At 35.3% G+C, this 24,399-nt stretch overlaps 1 protein-coding gene across 4 annotated transcripts in view; it reads right to left on the bottom strand.

Annotated features, from left to right (window-relative positions):
• The window catches only part of RNGTT (RNA guanylyltransferase and 5'-phosphatase), a 289,984-nt gene that overhangs the window by 88,600 nt on the left and 176,985 nt on the right, over positions 1-24,399 (bottom strand). For 2 of the 4 annotated variants that reach the window (XM_057528022.1, XM_007195941.2), the window contains exon 14: positions 15,634-15,700. In XM_057528022.1, coding sequence (XP_057384005.1) covers positions 15,634-15,700 — 67 coding nt within the window. Of the gene's footprint in view, positions 1-8,795; positions 8,919-13,378; positions 13,406-15,633; positions 15,701-24,399 lie in introns of those variants that run through there. The other 2 variants (XM_057528020.1, XM_007195944.2) reach the window with 2 other exon arrangements.

Here is a 24,399-nt window from a genome sequence, read left to right as displayed (position 1 = left end):
AAAACCTTAAAATGCTTTAATTCCATCTATGCTCACAAAGCATACACAACTTTGAGTCAAAAAATGAGAGACTGTTTTTCACTGTATCTAGCAAAACTACCACACCTGGTTGAAAAACAATATCTTGCAAATGAGGTACTAACTTTTTCTTTCTGAGCTAGTCAGAGCACACAAAATGCTCAGGTGATTTGTTTATATACCTGATTTCTTCCCAGCTGGTTCTTGAAGAAATAGATTTCTAGAGACTATTTCAAATTAATAACCATATAATACTTTCACCCAAATCTCTTGGATATTAAAAAGTAATAAAGGCAAAATGAAAAGCATTTAATTCAAAAGGAAAACAACTAGGAGGGTTGGCCCTTGTAAAAAATCATGGCTGAGGAGAAATATATGACACAATAAACTCCAAACTAGACGCTTTGTGAACAAAAAGGAAAACACTCCATAACTATATCAGAAGATATTTTAATTAGAAGCCTTTTAATATTTCAGCAATTCACAAATGTTCTCAATACAAGAACTCTCGGCTCTTACAATTAACAACTGATGAACATAAACACTCAACAATGACTAAATAAGTAGTAGAAGTAAGATTATAACTTTGAGCTCTTTATACTCCCATCTCTTTGGATGTAAATAAACCACAATGACTCTACCTTGATCCTTGTGGTGGAACCACATTTCCTTTGGTCAAGTCATTTAGTACAATCCATGTCTTTACTAGTATTATACCAATTACAGAGATAATTTTGGCCTGCTGTAAAATCAAAACTCAGAAGGGCTTCAAGAATTACAATAATATACTATATATGGTAATGCAACATAAATAGTAATTAGTACACTGAATAGTATACACTAAAATAATACTCCATAGGAGGCAATATAATGTAAACCACCTGTTGGCACTGTAACCTTCAGTGTGTCACTAAGCCTTCTACGTTTTCCTGATCTGTAAAACTGAAAATGCTACAAGTACCTACACTTTACAGGTTGTCTGAGAATTAATTAGAGCAGTGCCTGGCACTTGGTGCTCAATAAATGTTGGCTATAATATTTGTTTGCTTAATAACGGTACTAAGCATTCATGCTTTTGGTTTTAAACAAGCATATTATCCTGCTTTCCTTTTTCATGTTAGAAAGTTTTCAAATAATGACAAATAAGAAAAAAAAAAAAAAGATGAGATACCCAAAGAGATATCAATATGGTTGTAACATTTGATGATAAAATGTAAAAAATATATATATATACACATTAGGGGTACATTTAATTTAAATATTCATTTATACTATTTGTTTCTCAAAGTCTCAGCATCCTTTGAACCAAAAAAAATGAAGAAAGTTTTATACGAAATGAATTTCCGACTAGAGAACTGCTTTTATTAAGACTTAGTAAGTTGAATCTGACTCTAAAATATTGCAATCTATTGAGAAGAAATTTTGGATAGTCAAACAACCTAAAATGTCATTTTATGTGTCTATCTATATAGATTCTGGATAGACTACTTTTTTTAAAAAGATATATAATGTGTGTTCACTGTTAATATTTTGACTATTACCAGACTAAATCTTAGCAGAAAACAATTAAAACTACTTTAACACTAGAAAGAACATATTATTTTAGCAGATGAATGACCACTTGTGAAGCTATTTCCTGGGTATCACAAATGTTCTGATCTGGTCACACTATAGAAAGAACTTAAATATTAATATTTAAAATATTTTAGTAAAACTGTAAATATCCAAATGGTACCTTACTGCTGACTTGTATTTGCAATATTAAATTTATAATAGTTTCTTCAAATCTTACATTTCATTGCATATAGTACAGTTTGTGAATTTCCTGAACTACAAGCTTGTCATTTTTACTTACTGGCAAATAATTCTATAGAAAATGAAATTTTGGGATATGAAGAAAACAAATATCCACCTCACTATTTAGAAAAAAACTGTTTTAAGAGATAATTAGATTTATTTGACTATATTTTTAAATTCCTGTTTTAAGACAATTAAAGATCCTTCCTAATTTAGAGAGATTGGTTCAAGATGGCAGAGTAGAAGGATGTGCTCTCACTCCCTCTTGCAAGAGCACCGGAATCACAACTAACTGCTGAACAAACATCGACAGGAAGACACTGGAACTCACCAAAAGAAGATACCCCACATCCAAAGACAAAGGAGAGGCCACAGTGAGACGGTAGGAGGGGTGCAATCACAATATAATCAAATCCCATAACTGCTGGGTGGGTGACTCACAAACTGGAGACCACTTATACCACAGAAGTCCACCCACTGGAGTGAAGGTTCTGAGCCCCACGTCAGGCATGATATACTTAAAGTGATGAAAGGGAAGAACGTACAACCAAGATTACTCCACCCGGCAAGGATCTCATTCAGATTCGATGGAGAAATCAAAATCTTTACAGACAAGCAAAAGCTAAGAGAATTCAGCACCACCAAACCAGCTCTACAACAAATGCTAAAGGAACTTCTCTAAGTGGGAAACACAAGAGAGGAAAAGGACCTACAAAAACAAGCCCAAAACATTAAGAAAATGGTCATAGGAACATACGTAGTGATAATTACCTTAAACGTGAATGGATTAAATGCTCCAACCAAAAGACACAGGCTCGCTGAATGGATACAAAAGCAAGACCCATATATATGCTGTCTACAAGAGACCCACTTCAGACCTAGGGACACATACAGACTGTAAGTGAGGGGATGGAAAAAGATATTCCATGCAAATGGAAATCAAAAGAAAGCTGGAGTAGCAATACTCATATCAGATAAAATAGACTTTAAAATAAAGAATGTTACAAGAGACAAGGAAGGACACTATATAATGACAAAGGGATCAATCCAAGAAGAAGATATAACAATTATAAATATTTATGCACCCAACATAGGAACACCTCAATACATAAAGCAACTGCTAACAGCTATAAAAGAGGAAATCGACAGTAACACAATAATAGTGGGGGACTTTAACTTAACACCTCCCTTACACCAATGGACAGATCATCCAAAATGAAAATAAATAAGGAAACACAAGCTTTAAATGACACAACAGACCAGATAGATTTAATTGATATTTACAGGACATTACATCCCAAAACAGCAGATTACACTTTCTTCTCAAGTGAGAATGGAACATTCTCCAGGATAGATCACATCTTGGGTCACAAATCAAGCCTCAGTAAATTTAAGAAAATCGAAATCATATCAAGCATCTTTTCTGACCACAACGCTATGAGATTAGAAATCAATTACAGGGAAAAAAACATAAAACACACAAACACATGAAGGCTAAACAATACGTTACTAAATAAACAAGAGATCACTGAAGAAATCAAAGAGGAAATCAAAAAATACCTAGAGACAAATGACAATGAAAACACGATGATCCAAAACCTAAGGAATGCAGCAAAAGCAGTTCTAAGAGGGAAGTTTATAGCAATACAATCCTAACTCAAGAAACAAGAAAAATCTCAAAATAAACAATCTAACCTTACACCTAAAGGAACTAGAGAAAGAAGAACACACAAAACCCAAAGTTAGTAGAAGGAAAGAAATCATAAAGATCAGAGCAGAAATAAATGAAATAGAAACAAAGAAAACGATAGCAAAGATCAATAAAACTAAAAGCTGGTTCTTTCAGAAGATAAACTAAATTGATAAACCATTAGCCAGACTCATCAAGAAAAAGAGGGAGAGGACTCAAATCAATAAAATTAGAAATGAAAAAGGAGAAGTTACAACAGACACTGCAGAAATACAAAGCATCCTAAGAGACTACTACAAGCAACTCTATGCCAATAAAATGGACAACCAGCAAGAAATGGACAAATTCTCAGAAAGGTATAAACTTCCAAGACTGAACCAGGAAGAAACAGAAAATATGAACAGACCAATCATAAGTAATGAAATTGAAACTGTGATTAAAAATCTTCCAACAAACGAAAGTCCAGGACCAGATGGCTTCACAGGTGAATTCTATCAAACATTTAGAGAAGAGCTAACACCCATCCTTCTCAAACTCTTCCAAAAAATTGCAGAGGAAAGAACACTCCCAAACTCATTCTATGAGGCCACCATCACCCTGATACCAAAACCAGACAAAGATACTACAAAAAAAGAAAATTACAGACCAATATCACTGATGAATATAGATGCAAAAATCCTCAACAAAATACTGGTAAACAGAATCCAACAACACATTAAAGGGATCCTACACCATGATCAAGTGGGATTTAGTCCAGGGATGCAAGGATTCTTCAATATACGCAAATCAATCAATGTGATACACCATATCAACAAATTGAAGAAGAAAAACCATATGATCATCTCAATAGATGCAGAAAAAGCTTTTGACAAAATTCAACACCCATTTATGATAAAAACTCTCCAGAAAGTGAGCACTGAGGAAACCTACCTCAACATAATAAAGGCCATATACAACAAACCCACAGCAAACATCATTCTCAATGGTGAAACACTGAAAGCATTTCCTCTAAGATCAGGAACGAGACAAGGATGTCCACTCTCACCACTATTATTCAACATAGTTCTGGAAGTCCTAGCCACGGCAATCAGAGAAGAAAAAGAAATAAAAGGAATACAAATCGGAAAAGAAGAAGTAAAACTGTCACTGTTTGCAGATGACATGATACTATACATAGAGAATCCTAAAAATGCCACCAGAAAACTACTAGAGCTAATCAATGAATTTGGTAAAGTTGCAGGATACAAAATTAATGCACAGAAATCTCTTGCATTCCTATACACTAATGATGAAAAATCTGAAAGAGAAATTAAGGAAACACTCCCATTTACCACTGCAACAAAAAGAATAAAATACCTAGGAATAAACCTACCTAGGGAGACAAAAGACCTGTATGCACGAAACTATAAGACACTGATGAAAGAAATTAAAGATGATACCAACAGATGGAGAGATATACCATGTTCTTGGATTGGAAGAATCAATATTGTGAAAATGACTGTACTACCCAAAGCAAACTACAGATTCAATGCAATCCCTATCAAACTACCTATGGCATTTTTCACAGAGCTAGAACAAAAAGTTTTACAATTTGTATGGAAATACAAAAGACCCCGAATAGCCAAAGCAATCTTGAGAAAGAAAAATGGAGCTGGAGGAATCAGGCTCCCAGACTTCAGACTATACTACAAAGCTACAGTAATCAAGAAAGTATGGTACTGGCACAAAAAGAAATATATATCAATGGAACAGGATAGAAAGCCCAGAGGTAAACCCACAGACCTATGGTCAACTTATCTATGACAAAGGAGGCAAGGATATACAATGGAGAAAAGACAGTCTCTTTAGTAAGTGTGCTGGGAAAACCGGACAGCTACATGTAAAAGAATGAAATTAGAACACTCCCTAACACCATACACAAAAATAAACTCAAAATGGATTAAAGACCTAAATGTAAGGTCAGACACTATAAAACTCTCAGAGGAAAACATATGCAAAACACCCTATGACATAAATCACAGCAAGATCCTTTTTGACCCACCTCCTAGAGAAATGGAAATGAAAACAAAAATCAACAAATGGGACCTAATGAAACTTAAAAGCTTTTGCAAAGCAAAGGAAACTACAAACAAGACGAAAAGACAGCCCTCAGAATGGGAGAAAATATTTACAAATGAATCAACGGACAAAGGATTAATCTCCAATATATATAAACAGCTCATGCAGCTCAACAGTAAAAAAACAAACAAACAACCCAATCCAAAAATGGGCAGATGACCTAAATAGATATTTGTCCCAAGAAGACATACAGATGGCCAAGAAGCACGTGAAAAGCTGCTCAACATCACTAATTATTAGAGAAATATAAACCAAAACTACAATGAGGTAGCATCTCACACCAGTTAGAATTGGCATCAGAAAATCTACAAACAACAAATGCTGGAGAGGGTGTGGAGAAAAGGGAACCCTCATGCACTATTTGTGGGAATGTAAATTGATACAATCACTATGGAGAACAGTATGGAGGTTCTTTAAAAAACTAAAAATAGAATTATCATATGACCCAGCAATCCCACTACTGGGCATATAAACAGAGAAAACCATAATTCAAAAAGACACATTCACCAATGTTCACTGCAGCACTATTTACAGTAGCCAGGTCATGGAAGCAACCTAAATGCCCATCGACAGACGAATGGATAAAGAAGACGTGGTACATATATACAGTGGAATATTACTCTGCCATAAAAAGGAACGAAATTGGGTCACCTGTAGAGACGTGGATGGATCTAGAGACTGTCACACAGAGTGAAGTAAGTCAGAAAGAGAAAAACAAATATCATATATTAATGCATATATGTGGAACCTAGAAAAATGGTACAGATGAACCGGTTTGCAGGGAAGAAATTGAGACACAGATGTAGAGGACAAACATATGGACACCAAGGGGGGAAAGCAGCAGGGGGTGGTGGTGGTCCTGTGATGATTTGGGAGATTGGGATTGACATATATACACTAATATGTATAAAATGGATAACTAATAAGAACCTGCTGTATAAAAAAATAAAATAAAGTTCAAAGAAAAAAAAAGGATCCCTCCTACCCGTAACTTACAATTACCATATCTACTTATGACAGAATATCACTTACTGCAGTAGTCTCAAACTTCTGAAGGTGCTCAAGGTACCAACTTTAATAGTGCCCATTACGAATCATTGGCAACATTAATGGATTTGTATTATCTAGTCTCAGAGTTTCATAGTTTGTTATTGTTCTCGAAGGGTCAACAAAGAGAACACCAGTCTGGAGCTTCCCTAGCTGCCTGAATCATGGCCATGATACACTTGAAATGGGTCTTTATTGCCACCTCTGCCTTGGGGGGGGGTGGGGTTGTTTTTTTCAAACTTTATTAGGCAAGTGGACAAGTAATATTCCTCCTTTTGTGGGAAAAAGTGAAATACATAACTTCTAGATGTCTAATGTACAATCTAGATCAGAAACCATGACATTTGTCAGAAATATGACTTCTACAATAGCCATTTTAGATATTACCTTTTCTATTTACATGGTTGTCAGTGTGTTTGAAATTCTTTTTAGAAGTAAAACATTGGTAGGGAAAAAACCTAACAGGATAAGAAACACCATGTTATTTCCTTTCACCAAAATAGGATGTCCAGTGCATTATAAATATGTAAGTAAGCATGATACCATTTCCTTTTTTGAGAACATTTCAAAATTACAAAAAAGAATTGTTTAATCTTTTTCTCTCCAAATCACATGTCACAAGAAGTCAGCTTGATATGATAGATCTGGTTTTCAAGAAAACTAGAATATGCTAAAATGATTTCTAATATTTTTCTATAAAATGGCTAGCTCAAGAGAGATTGAAAGTAGTTGGAATATCCAGCTAAGAAAAATGCTTTCTTAATTGGAAAATAATTTGAGGACTATATTTAAAATGTTCTCAGAATAATTCACAAAATCTACATTTCAAATAAAGTTACTGATGTTAATAACAATTTACAACCACAATCTTAAATTAGAAAGTAAAATTAATTTATATTGCCTCAAAGATATCCCAGCTCAAGAGATCAGAAAATAAAGTTTTAAGGCAGTAAATATGTATGTAATTAGAACCAGAGTTTTAAATACTCTGATGAACTTCATGGTAAATACTTGATGGTTTAAAACAACAACAACAACAACAACAAGCTCATAGATACAGAGAACAGATTAGTCGTTGCCGCAAGCAGGGGTGAGGGTGGGAGAAATGGATGAAGAAGGGGGTCAAAAGGTACAAACTTCCAATTATAAGGTAGATACATCCTGGAGATGTAATGTTAACAGCAGGGTGACTATAGTTAATAATACTGCATTGTATATTTGAAAGCTGCTAAAAGAGTAGATCTTAAAAGTTCTCATCACAAGAAGAAATTGTTTTGTAACTACGTAAAGGGATGGATGTTAAGTAGACTTATTGTGGTGATCATTTTGCAATGTGTACAATATTGGATCATGATGTTTTACACCTGAAACTAATATGCTATATATCAACTATACCTCAATTAAAAAAAAAAACAACCAATATTTGGTTTTCTAGGCATTCTTCAATAATAATGTTAAATATTTATTTAGTGTTTTTATGTCTCAGGCACTAGGCTAATTGCTGAGGATACAGAAGTACACAAGACACAGCCCAGCCCTATGGGACTCATATTCTTGCAAACAGATAAATTTTTTAAGGACCTGAAGGTAAGAATACTGAAACTGAAACATGTATGACCACAGGCCTTAAGTGTTACTCAGTTTTGGCAATAACATGGCCAAAAGCACCTTGGTAAAAATGGCAGGAAAACTACTGCTATTGAATACTTTCTGGAACCCTAAGTCTGCAGTTTCGATGTGATTTGTTGGTAACAATGCATGCTTTTTAACATCCAGGAAGTTACTAGATGGGCTCACTAGAGAGCCCAGCAGTGGCCCTGAAGCACTCTGTCAGCAAGTGTGCAGGATAAAATGCTGTCAGCAACTTAATAGTTATGGCATATAAGTAGAGAGACTTTTGGCTTCCATTACAGTTTGTGAGTTGTTTGTTTTTTTTCACTTTCTGAATCTGCTTTCAACAAAGAAATACCCATGTCCGCTCTGATTACTGCAACATGAGACACTGAAAACTTGCCCCTCCACTCACAGTGCTACGGAGAACTGAGCCATTATTCAACGAACATGGAACACTGATCGAGACCTGCTTCCACTGCTTTCTCTCAACTTCTCACTCATCTCCATTTCTTTCCGTTTTTGTCATCTATGGGGATCTTACCTTTATTTGTCTCTCTAGCCTCAAAATACATGAAATCACTTGGAAGACAGAGTAGGCACAGAAGTCTCTCTGTTTATGAGAATTAGGGTCTTTCTGAAATAGAAAATAGCTTTGCTTGGCTCCATGAAACATCTTAAGTCACTTCTCATTTATCTTTTCCTATACTCTCTTCCTCCCTCTCCCCAGCAACTATGACATCGCATCACTTTCTTCCCCTCCAAAGCCACTCCGAGGACTATCATCAACTCAGGGGCAGGTAAGTTTCCTCACCATCGCCTGCACTGCATCAATGCGGCAGATGGCAGCATTAGCTGGACAAGTCCTACCCTGCAGCAGTGTTTGCCAAACTGTGAGTCGTGACCCATTTTCCAAACAGAGAAGCTAATTTAGTGGGTTGAGACCCACATTTAAAAACTAAATCAATGGAAAAATAAACTGAACAGAATGGAAAATCATACTTATTTTGAAACTTTGGTTTATGTTGTGTGTGTATAAATACACATATGTGTATGTGTGCTAGAACTCAATGAAAATACACTTCTTACATTCCTACAGGTCATGGTGATAAGTCTGGAAGCCACTAAACTATGATACTCAGTTCTAGGCCTGCATCTATATCTGATGTAATACTTCAGATATTTTAGAGATTTAAAATATGGATGTTAAATAATTTCCTTTAGTAAAAAGTGTTGATCTAATGAGCCACACATTTTCTAAAACATCATCAGTCAGTGAACAAAACAAATCAGTTTTCCTAGTTTTTTCAGTATTTCCTAAGAGAGACCCCAAATAAATACTTTATCTTTAAATTTAATTTACCCTAAAAATTAAAATTGACACATTATTAGGCATTTCAAAGATATTTTTAAGTAACAAATAACAATCCAAGCTCAATATACCTGAAAAGGAAAAATATTCTACTTTTTTTAATTTAAAAAAGTCTGAGGGAATGGTTTGATGGATTTTCAAATATGATTTCAAAAATGAAGAAGAGATCACTATTTCCTTGCATCTATTGCATATGTATATATGAATACAAACACCAATTTTACACCAATCTTATATTTCCTGGGCTGTAAAGAGACTTAAAAACTGAAGCTCAGAAAGCCTAGAGTATGAGACTGTGACTAACGGCACCCAGTCTCTCAGCAGGGATGGAACCAAGCTGAGGCAGAGAATAATCCAGCTGTACTGACTATAAAATAACTGCCTCAGAGTAACAGTTATATTCCTTACATTTCACATATGGCTGCTGCATGGAATTCATAGTTAAAATACAAAAGACATTTTTCAGCCATTCCACAGTGTCAAAGTGAAAACTGTATGTGACTCAGCCTCACAGCTTCACACACTTCTTGGGCTGTCAAGAGGCAACTAATACCAAGCCCAGTGGAGAGGGACAGCCCTGTGGCTCTGAGACTTTCCATAACGATCCTTGAGTTGACTAAAAGTGATGTTGACAGGCTTCAATCCTTCTTGGTTTTATGGATTATGGCTGGTAAGTGGAGCCTCCAGGACTAGAACCCTATGAGAATAGCACTGAGATTTTTACTGCACCGTAAAATGCTTTAGAAAACAACACAGAATAATAGGTATAAAATGTAAACTATTGGGACTTCCCTGGTGGCTCAGTGGTTAAGAATCTGCCTACCAATGAAGGGGACATGGGTTTGATCACTGGTCCGGGAAGATCCCACATGCCGTGGAGCAACTAAGCCCGTGCGCCACAACTACTGAGCCTGCGCTCTAGAGCCCGCGAGTCACAACTACTGAGCCCACGTGCCACAAGTACTGAAGCCCACGTGCCTAGAGCCTGTGCTCCATAACAAGAGAAGCCACCACAATGAGAAGCCCTCGCACCGCAATGAAGAGTTGCCCTCGCTTGCCACAACTAGAGAAAGCCTGTGCACAGCAACAAAGACCCAATGCAGCCAAAAATAAATAAATAAATAAATTTTAAAATAAATAAAATGTAAACTATTATTTAAACTTGACCATGTCTACAAAAATAGACTATGAACAATAGAATTATATACGCACTGAATTAAGATAAAGGTATTATGCAAAGATATACAGAAATAACCACACCTCCACCCCAAAAAGCTTCTGACAACTTGAAAGCATACAAATAAGAATTAAGTAAAATTTTACTTTTTTCAAAACTTCCCTTTTGAATTTCAAAGACTACATATAAAGATATAATGAAACATATCTCTTACTTAAGAAAACCCTAAGTCACACACAGCCCAGTACATCTAGAAACTTATCTTAATCTCAATAAAGTTGAAAGAAGTTAGTCTTGGATGAGGGTGAAATCTACTTCATTTACAGCACTAAACAATAGCTGTGGATATGTGAGGCAATTCTTTTCTTACTCTGTATTACAACTCATTATAAAATGATCAGTGTTTTATTTAGTTTATCATATTTTAGTTTAAAATAAGAGAATAATCATGCATGTTTAAAATCAAGTTCTTCAGATGACAAATTTCCCATGAAAACTTATTCTGATGACTTTCAGAAGATGTTAAGAGATATGAAAGGTAAAGTTGGAATAACTTCCTCTAAAAATAATGAAACCTGAAACTAGCATGAAGATGTACTGGTCTAAGACTGTAATGAAGTCCCATGTTTGTACACACTGGTATCTTTACCTATGGCTTGGACAGAAAACTAAAACTAAAAGATGGGTAATAATGGGAGAGGGAGGGAGGGAGAGACAGAGAGAGAGAGAAAGAGTGGTTGTAACAATTCATGTTATATGCTAATAGTACATACATCTATTGTCATGCTATAGCAAATTTTCTGAACTCATTTAACACTAGCCCAAATATCCACCATCCTTTTTGTGTTTTCCTTTTTCTCTTTCTGATCTTTATAAATTGGAGCTCCTTTTTAGAAATACAAATGTAAAATGCCACTTTAACAAATGTAGCCTCTAACATCAAGCCACTCACACTTAGTCCTATGATGTTATTAATAAATGAGAATTCCTTTTCCTAAATATTCAAATGAAAAATTTTCTATCTTGATTTATAAAAAAAAAAAATTCAACCAATACTCTCTTAAGAAAGCAAAACAGTTTCCATTTATTAAAGGTTATATCTGATATCTATGCCACAAAGTACAGCATCATTACATTTAGTTTAACAGCAAACAAATACTGGTATTTCATGTCCAGAAGAAGTCAGATGCAAGGCAAGGGGCAGGGAATGAACCTTAAATTTCTACCCTAATCTCAAGCATTTAAACTATGATTTTTTAAAATTGTTTTCCAATTAACTTACAAGCATTCTAATCAGGTAGGGATCTATACAGCATTTTCATAAGAACCACAGGAATTATAAAAGAACTTCAACAATTAATGAGGATAAGAAATCCTTTCACAGTACATGAGAGAAACCTTTCCCATAGCAACATCAAAGGAAAAAGATGCCCTAAAATAATGGACTTTTTTCTATTGAGTTGATTATCCAGGCATAAAGGGTTGACAAAGGATTGACCTTTGTCACTGGGCTTGTTAGAAAGGGCTTGGATAAAGAAAATGATATGTTAATGAATCAGGTGAGTGATGGAGGAATCACCCTCATACATACATACATTTATGTTTTTGAGACAACATGTAACACACACACACACGCACAAATTCTACCCTTCCTTAAATATATCAGATAAGCCTCTCACTTTTTCATTATTTCAGTTCTAATACAGAGAAACAGGATTTTCCAAACCAATGGACAGAAAAAAAATTGGGCTTTTAGAAATGTTTCTGCTGAAACTTATTAGAATTCCTGCCTCTACTGGAGAATTTGGTGAACAGGATAGTGAGGGAGGTTTATGAAGAGACTCTTGCCAACTACTCCACTTGTGTTCCAGGGATGTTAAAAATAGAATTAAAAAAAATGTACCTGAATGCTTGTCATTACTTAGGAATCAGAAACGTTCAAGAGGGTCCACAACTTAAGACCCTAATGTAGACTTCTGAGAGTGTCTTAAGTTAAATTAAGGAAGGTATTTAAAGAAGTACTGATGCTATGGTAGCTAAACAAGGTTTTTTATTTTAAAATGTCAATAATGTGACTAAACCGCCTCAGTATTAAATATCTTATATGTCCTATTCAGGCTCAGTCTATTCTGAAAAATCTTTGTTTTTCAAAGCATAAAAATATGTCATATATGTAGGGGGAAAGGAATTCAAAATCACATCCGACAAATAAACGTGAGAAAAATAATTAACTCATGGAGCCAAGAAACAAATGTGAGGAAAAATCCAATACTAAACCAAAAAACAAATCAAATTTTACAGGTCTGTCAGAAAACATTAATAAAGTTAAAATAACAAAGGAAAAGGATGACTGCAAACCTTTCTTTTTATTTACTGCCTTGAACGTTCATAATATTATTCCACTTTTTACAAGAAAGCCTAGTTGGAATCTGTGCTTCAACCCTCAACTAATATTGCTATAAAAACAATTTTTGACAAAAAATTGAATGCTTTCCCTCTAAGATCAGGAACAAGGCAAGGATGTCTGTTTTCACCATTTCTAATCAACTTTGTACTGTAGGTTTTAGCCAGTGCACTAAAGCAAGAAAAAGCAATAAAAAGTATCAATATCAAGATCAGAAAGGAAAAAGAAAAGTACCTATTAGTAGATGACATAATCATTTACGTAGAAAATCCTATGAAAGCTACAAAAAAGCTACTAGAATTACTAATTGAGTATAGTAAAGTTGTAGGATTTAAAGTAAACACAAAATTTAATCATCTTTTTATTTACTAGCAATGAACAATCGTAAATTGAAATAAAAAATACTTTTAAAATAGCATCACAAATACAAAATATTTACACATAAATGTACTTTTAAATGTGCAAGACTAACACACTGAAACAATGAAATACTGCTGAGAGACATTAAAGATCTAAATAAATGGAGAAATATGTGGCTTTGATGAACTGTAAGATTCAATACTGTTATGATGTCATTTCTCTTCAAATTGATTTCCAGATTCAACGTGATCCAGATCAAAATTCCAGCAGGTAATTTTACAGAAATTGACAAGATGATTCTAACATTCACATGGAAATTAAAGGAACCCAGAGTAGTCTAAACAACTTTGAAAAAGAACAAAGTTTCAGGATTTACACTACCTGACTTCATGACTTATTCTAAAGCTACAAAAATCAAGACAGTGTGATATTGGTAGAGGGATAGATACATAGGTCAATGGAACAGAATAAAGAGCTCAGAAATAGACTCACACACATATGGTGAATTGATTTTCAACTAAGATGCAAAGGCACTTCAATGGTGGAAAGAATACCCTTTTTAACAAATGGTTTCAGAACAACTGGATATCCACGGGCCAAAACAAGGTTGGGGTGTAGGGGGACAACATCCCTCTATGCCTTGAACCTTGCATCATATACAAAAATTAACTCCACTGGATAATAAACTTAAATGTAAAACCCAGAACTATAAAGATTCTAGAAGAATACATAGGAGAATAATCTTTTGGTCTTTGGACTAGGCAAATATTTCTTAGATCAACACTAAAAGCAAGAACCGTGAAAAAAAACTAATAAACTGAACTTCACCAACATTAAGAATTTTTGCTCTTTGAGGATCCTGTTAAAAGAAATCCCATATCTGATAAAGGGCTTACATCCAGAAGATATATAAAGAATGCTCAAAACTCAACGGTAAGAAAACAAAAAACCCAGTTAAAAAACGGCAAGTTTTGAACACACACTTCACTAGAGATGTACAGATGGCAAATAAGTACATGAGAAGATGCTCAACATTATTAGTCATTACAGAAATGCAAATTAAAACTCCAATGAAATACTATATACCTATAAGAATGACTAAACTTAAAAAGACTGACCATACCAAATGTTCATGATGATATGGAGGAACTGGCACTCACCCTGCTGGTGGGGAAAGTTTGGTAGTTTCTTAAAAAGTTAAAACATACAACTGCCATTTAACTCAGCCATTTTGGTCTTAGGTATTTACCCAAGAGAAATGAAAATATATGTCCATACAGAGACTTGTACACAAATGTTCACAGCAGCTTTATTTATAATAGTCAAAAAGTAGAAACAACCCAAATGTCTCTCAACGTGTGAAAGGATAAAGAAACTGTGCTAAAACCATATAATGAAATACTACTCAGCAATAAAAAAGAATGAACTACTGAAGTGTAACAACATGGGTGAATCTCAAAATAATAACACTGAATGAAAGAAGCTAAAAGAGAGAGAGAAAGAAATACAGTATGATCCATTATAAAATTCTGGAAAGTGCAAATTAATCTATAATGATTAGATCAGTGGTCACCTGGGGACTGAAAAAGAAAAAGGAAGGGCAGGACAGGGGAGTTCAAAGGGGCACAAGGAAACTTTTAGGGGTGATGGATATGTTCATTATCTTGATTGTGGTGATAGCTTCACAAGGGTATGTCAAATTGTACAGTTTAAATACGTATATTTTACTGTATGCCTATTATACCTCAATAAAGCTGTCAAAAAATTCTATTGGTAAAAAGGGTAATGTGGCTCTAAACTGTACTTTTAACTAATCACTGAAGTGCAATGGTCAAAGTTAACACTACTAAGGGCAAGATTATTAAACTAATCGATTCACTGAAAAACTGAATTACTTTTTCATCAGAGATATGCAAAAACAAATGAAATTAATAATTCACATTCCCAAATTTTTGTGATGGTTATTTGCAGGGTTTTGGTGGGTTCTCGACGAGTGAACTGTATCTAGGAAAAATATACTAGAAAATGAACAACCATACCTTGATTTGTGCAAAGGGTCTTTCATAACCTCCAACATAGAGAAGGCCAACATTCTGAGGAAGTAACCTACAAAGGAAAAAAAAGCATTATTTATAAAATACTCTTCCTTAAATATGAGGTTGTATAATTACCAAAATTTGTATAATAGATACCGACTATGAAAAAATTAATATCTATGCAATTATTCTTGTCTTTTTGCACGATGGAATAGTAACCAGCAAAGGAATAATTCTTATACTTCAGAAAATGATGGGTAAATATTGAGAATGGCAACTTAAATGTAAAACAGTCTAACACACTAGTAATTCTAGCAAAATTACTACATAGGGGAGAATTAAAAGAAGCAATGCATATATTTAAAAATCTATAAAAGTTCAATTCAAGAAACACTCACTGTGTGTCTATACTATGCACTATGGAGATAATACAAACCTAAACAGTTCAGTCCCAAAATTTAACAGGAAAACCAGATACACAATTAACCCTAACAAAAGGTGGCCTCTGATAAATGCTATTCTAGAGGTCTTTGCCATTGCAAAGTAGTGAAGTGAGAAATACCTTCTATGGAGGGAGCTGGAGAAGCCTGAAGAGGAATTTAGGCTTAACTTTTAAAGGGTTGGTAAGGCAAAGGGAGAAATTTTAAACTATATCCTGAGAATGCAGAAGGTTTGAAACCAAAAGTAAACAAGTCTGGCTGAAGTAAGGGATAAGTTAGTCAGACATGAAAACCCAAAGAAGGTTTGGAATGGGCCATGAAGAACGTCAAATGTCTTATCTTTATTTCATAAGTAATATTTATTTTTTTGTACAGACAATAAATGCACATGAAAATAAAAATCAAACCATCTAGAGGGTGGGGGTAAAATGGTTACCTTCCCTGCATCATTCCTTCCTTCCTATTTAAAGAGGGCTATCATTCTTGACTACATTGAAACACTGTGAATAAGGAAATACCATCATTAGAACTATGCTTGTGGAGCATGTAGTCGTGCTGGGTATGAGAAGGTCATAATTAAATTAATTACTCTATGGTATCTTGTAATCACTGTCACCAGGTGACAGTGTGAGATGGTTGTATGATTAGTGAAGGGGAGAATACACCAACCCAAAATACACCACCTTGACGTGTGGATTATTTTGAGCTGAAGGCAATCAAGACCTAGGAGACTCAGGAAAAACTTTTACCTCTCTTGTAACTGCCTAAAAGAACTTAGATAGGGGGCCTGGCCCAGAAAGAGAGCTATTACCATAGATAACGTTTTTATCTGAAAGACCTATCTGCATGGCAGGGCAAACTTCTAAATACAAAACATCCGTTCTTCTCATCATCCTGTGAGCTACCCTCCTCCCCTTTGAAGGCCCAGGCCCTCATCCCATTCCTTAGCACAGGATGGCACATAAGCCTCAACTGCTCGACCTACCCTTGAGTCTCTTATCTTTGGGGATCCCGTACATACTAACTTAAATATGTTTTTCTCCTGTTAATCTGTCCTATGTCAATTTAATTATTACACCAAAGAACCTAGAAGAAAAGAAGGGGAAATTTTTCTACCCCTACTTAACCTTCCACTGACTTGATCTAGTAAGACTAATAAAGTTCACTCTTAAAGCACCTTAGATTTTATGAAATAGGTAGATAGATATTCTATCTCCTAGCAACATCCTCTGTTCCCTACATTCTTTAAAGGCCTATAAGGTACTGAAGGCCACTAAAGGAAAGCTAATAGCTGAAACACAATAATAAATTAAACCAATTTAGCAAAAAGCTACAGTACTTAAGGTCGGCATGTGAGTGATACTTAACAGTTATGCCTTTTGGCATGTTGTTGAAGGTTACAAACATGACTAAAGGGATATTTGTTCACTGGATGCAAGTAGAAAGCATAAGAAATGTCCCCAAATCTCAACTAGGAAATGGAGAATTTCTTCACCATCATTTGACAAATAAGAAATTAATCAAAGCAGCAAAACTTTAAATCTCTCACAAACTGCTGGTATCACAAATTTAATGTTAGTTTTATATAGCAGTGGTAATTTATTTCCTATATAACAAATGATCACTGAAAGCTTCATAAGCCTCGTTTAGAAGTAAGAATAGTCACTGTTCATACAAATACATGATAGAAAAGGAAGAGAATAAAAGCTGCCTGACATTTAAAAATCAATATGCCTCTAATTACTATGTATATGCATTTTAGGAAGCTTGCCAATATACTATTCAGTGTGTCCTCCCCTTGCTCCAACTTGCCTATCTAATAACTACCTTCTAAACAAGAAATATCTTAAATATGTTAGTTACCCAGCATATATATATTTTGCTTTTTAAATACTGTTCTTTCTCATTCATGTATGTATTATTCCTTACATAAATTACATTACCACCTTCGTTTGAGTGGGTTTTAATATGTATCATAATTTAAACATTTGCTATGTGTAAAATAATTAATACTTTGAGAACATAAATTCCAACTTCTAAGATGGAACATTTCTTAAAATGCTTTTACCTTTCAAAAAATTATTATGCCAAATTGTATACATAATTATTGTCAAATAATAGGCACCATTTTATTATGACAGGGTATTTGTATATAATATAGCATTCACACATTTTAAATGCCAAGAGTAAAGGCATTAATTCAGCATTTACAGATGCATTATACACATATGTTAAAATAAAAACCATGACTCATTTAGTACCAGATAATTGTTTTGTCCTTCTATTAGGTGAACATTAATATAACCTTTATACAAATGCTAATAACTTCCAAAAAATTTGCTTGTAATTAAATGTTTCTATAGTGTGGCTACCAAAGAAATTTTTAGAGTAAGAAGGCATTGCTGAGCAAAAGCTAAGAGAATTCAGCACCACTAAACCAGCTTTACAACAAATGCTAAAGGAACTTCTCTAGGCAGGAAGCACAAGAGAAGGAAAAGACCTACAAAAGCAAACCCAAAACAATTAAGAAAATGGTAATAGGAACATACATATCGATAACTACCTTAAATGTAAATGGATTAAATACTCCAACCAAAAGACGCAGGCTCGCTGAATGGATACAAAAACAAGACCCATATATATGCTGTCTACAAGAGACCCACTTCAGAACTAGGGACACATACAGACTGAAGGTGAGGGGATGGAAAAAGATATTCCATGCAAATGGAAATCAAAAGAAAGCTGGAGTAGCGATTCTCATATCAGACAAAACAGACTTTAAAACAAAGACTTTAAAAGAGACAAAGAAGGACACTACATAATGATCAAAGGATCAATCCAAGAAGAAGATATAAGAATTGTAAATATTTATGCACCCAACATAGGAGCACCTTAATACATGAGGCAAATTCTAACAGCCATAAAAGGGGAAATCCACAGTAACACAATCATAGTAGGGGACTTTAACACCCCACTTTCACCAATGGACAGATCATCCAAAATGAAAATAAATAAGGAAACACAAGCTTTAAATGATACATTAAACAAGATGGACTTAATTGATATTTATAGGACATTCCATCCAAAAACAACAGAATACACTTTCTTCTCAAGTGCTCATGGAACATCCTCCAGGATAGATTATATCTTGGGTCACAAATCAAGCCTCAGTAAATTTAAGAAAATTGAAATCATATCAAGCATCTTTCCAACCACAATGCTATGAGGCTAGATATCAATTACAGGAAAAAACCTGTAAAAAATACAAACACATGGAGGTTAAACAATACACTACTAAATAACCAAGAGATCACTGCAGAAATCAAAGAGGAAATCAAAAAATACCAGAAACAGGGCTTCCCTGGTGGCGCAGTGGTTGAGAATCTGCCTGCCAATGCAGGGGACACGGGTTCGAGCCCTGGTCTGGGAAGATCCCACATGCCGCGGAGCAACTAGGCCCGTGAGCCACAACTACTGAGCCTGTGAGTCTGGAGCCTGTGCTCCGCAACAACAGAGGCCGCGATAGTGAGAGGCCCGCGCACCGCGATGAAGAGTGGCCCCCGCTTGCCGCAACTAGAGAAAGCCCTCGCACAGAGACGAAGACCCAACACAGCCAAAAATAAATTAAGTAAAAATTAAAAAAAAAAAATACCAGAAACAAATGACAATGAAAACACAATGACCCCAAACCTATGGGATGCAGCAAAAGCAGTTCTAAGAGGGAAGTTTATAGCAATACAATCCTACCTCAAGAAACAAGAAACATCTCAAATAAACAACCTAACATGACACCTAAAGGTATTGGAGAAAGAAGAACAAAAAACCCCAAAAGTTAGCAGAAGAAAAGAAATCATAAAGATCAGATCAGAAATAAATGAATAAAACAATAGCAAAGATCAATAAAACTAAAAGCTGGTTCTTTGAGAAGATAAACAAAATTGATAAACCATCAGTCAGACTCATCAAGAAAAAAAGGGAGAAGACTCAAATCAATAGAATTAGAAAAGAAAAAGGAGAAGAAACAACTGACACTGCAGAAATACAAAACATAATGAGAGACTACTACAACAACCATATGCCAATACAATGGACAACCTGGAAGAAAATGGACAATTTCTTAGGAAAGCACAACCTTCCAAGACTGAACCAGGAAGAGATAGAAAATATAAACAGACCAGTCACAAGCCCTGAAATTGAGACTGTGATAAAAAATCTTCCAACAAACAAAAGCCCAGGACCAGATGCATTCACAGGTGAATTCTATCAAACATTTAGAGAAGAGCTAACACCCATACTTCTCAAACTCTTCCAAAAAATTGCAGAGGAAGGAACACACCCAAACTCATTCTATGAGGCCACCATCACCCTGATACCAAAACCAGACAAAGATGTCACAAAGAAAGAAAACTACAGGCCAATATCACTGATGAACATAGATACAAAAATCCTCAACAAAATACTAGCAAACAGAATCCAACAGCACATTAAAAGGATCGTACACCATGATCAAGTGGGATTTAGTCCAGGGATGCAAGGATTCTTCAATATATGCCAATCAATCAACGTGATAAACCATATTAACAAATTAAAGGAGAAAAACCATATGATCATCTCAATAGATACAGAAAAAGCTTTTGACAAAATTCAACACCATTTATGATAAAAACCCTCCAGAAAGTGGGCATAGAGGGAACTTACCTTAACATAATAAAGGCCATATATGACAAACCCACAGCCAACATCATTCTCAATGGTGAAAAACTGAAACCATTTCCTCTAAGATCAGGAACAAGAGAAGGTTGTCCTCTCTCACCACTATTACTCAACATAGTTTTGGAAGTGTTAGCCACAGCAATCAGAGAAGAAAAAGAAATAAAAGGAATCCAAATTGGAAAAGAAGAAGTAAAGCTGTCACTGTTTGCAGATGACATGATACTATACACAGAGAATCCTAAAGATGCTACCAGAAAACTACTAGAGCTAATCAATGAATTTGGTAAAAAAGTAGCAGCATACAAAATTAATGCACAGAAATCTCTTGCATTCCTATACACTAATGATGAAAAATATGAAAGAGAAATTAAGGAAACACTCCCATTTACCACTGCAACAAAAAGAATAAAACACCTAGGAATAAACCTACCTAAGGAGACAAAAGACCTATATGCAGAAAACTATAAGACATTGATGAAAGAAATTAAAGATGATACAAACAGATGGAGAGATATACCATGTTCTTGGATTGGAAGAATCAACATTGTGAAAATGAGTACACTACCCAAAGCAATCTACAGATTCAATGTAATCCCTATCAAACTACCAATGGCATTTTTCACAGAACTAGAACAAAAAATTTCACAATTTGTATGGAAACACAAAAGACCCCGAATAGCCAAAGCAATCTTGAGAAAGAAAAACGGAGCTGGAGGAATCAGGCTCCCAGACTTCAGACTATACTACAAAGCTGCAGTAATCAAGACAGTATGGTACTGGCACAAAAACAGAAATATAGATCAATGGAACAGGATAGAAAGCCCAGAGATAAACTCACGCACATATGGTCACCTAATTTTTGATAAAGGAGGCAAGAATATACAATGGAGAAAAGACAGCCTCTTCAATAAGTGGTGCTGGGAAAACTGGACAGCTACATGTAAAAGAATGAAATTAGAAAACTCCCTAACTCCATACACAAAAATAAACTCAAAATGGATTAAAGACCTAAATGTAAGGCCAGACACTATAAAACTCTTAGAGGAAAACACAGGCAGAACACTCTATGACATAAATCACAGCAAAATCCTTTTTGACACACCTCCTAGAGAAATGGAAATAAAAACAAAAATAAACAAATGGAACCTAATGAAACTTAAAAGCTTTTGCGCAGCAAAGGAAACCATAAAGAAGACGAAAAGACAACCCTCAGAATGGGAGAAAACATTTGCAAATGAAGCAACTGACAAAGGATTAATCTCCAAAATTTACAAGCAGCCCATGCAGCTCAATATCAAAAAAACAAACAACCCGATCCAAAAATGGGCAGAAGACCTAAATAGACATTTCTCCAAAGAAGATATACAGATTGCCAACAAACACATCAAAGGATGCTCAACATCACTCATTATTAGAGAAATGCAAATCAAAACTAAACTACAATGAGGTATCACCTCACACCAGTCAGAACGGCCATCATCAAAATATCTACAAACAATAAATGTTGGAGAGGATGTGGAGAAAAGGGAACCCTCTTGCACTGTTAGTGGGAATGTACATTGATACAGCCACTATGGAGAACAGTATGGAGGTTCCTTAAAAATCTAAAAATAGAACTACCATTCGACCCAGCAATCCCACTACTGGGCATATACCCCGAGAAAACCATAATTCAAAAAGACACATGCACCCCAATGTTCATTGCAGCACTATTTACAAGAGCCTGGACATGGAAGCAACCTAAGTGTCCACCAACAGATGAATGGATAAAGAAGATGTGGCCCATATATACAATGGAATATTACTCAGCCATAAAAAGAAATGAAATTGAGTTATTTGTAGTGAGGTGGATGGACCTAGAGTCTGTCATACAGAGTGACGTCAGAAAGAGAAAAATAAATACCGTATGCTAATACATATATATGGAATCTAAAAAAAAAAAAAAAGGTTGTGAAGAACCTAGGGGCAGGACAGGAATAAAGATGTAGACGTAGAGAATGGACCTGAGGACACGGGGAGGGGAAAGGGTAAGCTGGGACGAAGTGAGAGAGTGGCATGGACTTATATACACTACCAAATGTAAAACAGATAGCTAGTGGGAAGCAGCCACGTAGCACAGGGAGATCAGCTCGGTGTTTTTTGACCACCTAGAGGGGTGGGATAGGGAGGGTGGGAGGGAGACGCAAGAGGGAGGAGATATGGGGATATATGTATACATATAGTTGATTCACTTTGTTATACAGCAGAAGCTAACACAACATTGTAAAGCAATTATACTCCAATAAAGATATTAGAAAAAAAAAAAAAGGTGGCATTGCTGGAAAAAAAAAAGAAAGAAAGGAAATCTAATACAGCTTTCGAAAAAAGTAAAGATAGGCAAGTCTAATGTTCATTTTGCTTCAATTTCCCAAATACAAATATTAACAAATATCTATTCTGGAAAGAAAGCTGCAAAATTATTTCCAGAAAATTTTCTCACATAAAGGAAAAATAAAACTTGGCAGGTAATAGAAGGAACATTATTTAAAAGAACCTCATTCACCATCATTCACTGATAATATATCAGGCTTACAAAAAATTGCTTTAAAAGGAAATCGAGTCTATAATTATTTCAAATTAAAAGTTAAAAAAAGCCAAAGGGGATCTTTCTAAAAATAAGCTACATAACTCAAAATTAACTGTTCTATCTACAAGCCCTAATTACATTACCCACTAACTGATAAACTTTTCAACTGCAACAAAATACTTTGAAAAAACTTTCAGTATCATGAATACTGACTTAAATAAAATCCCACTTCGAAGGCAATGAGCAAGTTCTCCAAAGAGCAGACTACATCCAATATATTTCATACTAGAAAAAAAGAGAAAGTAAATGCACTTAATATGGGATCAGTAGGGCCCTTCTGAATTTGAGAAAATGCACATTATTGAGAAGGCCTACATCATCCTTTGAGACTTCTAGTAGAATGTAGGTAAAAGCAGCATATGCCATTAGCCCCATATGAAACTTGAATTAGCAAATGAGTGAGTTTATTATTATCCTTACAGACTTTTCATAGCCTACACTTTTCTCTTCTGGTTTGCTTTCTAAACCCTGGTATAGGAGTAACAAAATGCTCTAGACTTTCATGAAAAAAATGAAAAACCACCACCACCAACAACAACAATCACATGGTTAAATAAAGAATCTGTGTGCCGGTAGAAATAAATACATTCCTAGCCCTGACAACTGAGAGGGTCTGTAATGACACCCAGCAGCAACAACCATGCAGAGGACCTAGATCCGCGTTTCCAACCATCAATCTTCACCAATTAAAAAACAAAAACAAAAACAAAAACACCTGGGCTCTTTGGAGAAAGGGCTGATTTCTGGACTGAGGGTGGAAAAGTATAAGCAGAGCCTGGAACATCTTGTGGTACTGGGAAGTAAGGAGATATGGAAAAGTGATGAGAGCACGTCAAAAAGACACAGATGAAGGGCTTCCCTGGTGGCGCAGTGGTTGAGAATCTGCCTGCCAATGCAGGGGACACGGGTTCGAGCCCTGGTCTGGGAAGATCCCACATGCCGCGGAGCAACTGGGCCCATGAGCCACAACTACTGAGCCTGCGCGTCTGG

Source organism: Balaenoptera acutorostrata, chromosome 14 (genome assembly GCF_949987535.1).
Source record: "Balaenoptera acutorostrata chromosome 14, mBalAcu1.1, whole genome shotgun sequence".
NCBI classification, from domain to species: Eukaryota; Metazoa; Chordata; class Mammalia; order Artiodactyla; family Balaenopteridae; genus Balaenoptera; species Balaenoptera acutorostrata.
This window is presented reverse-complemented; position numbering and strand designations above follow the sequence as displayed.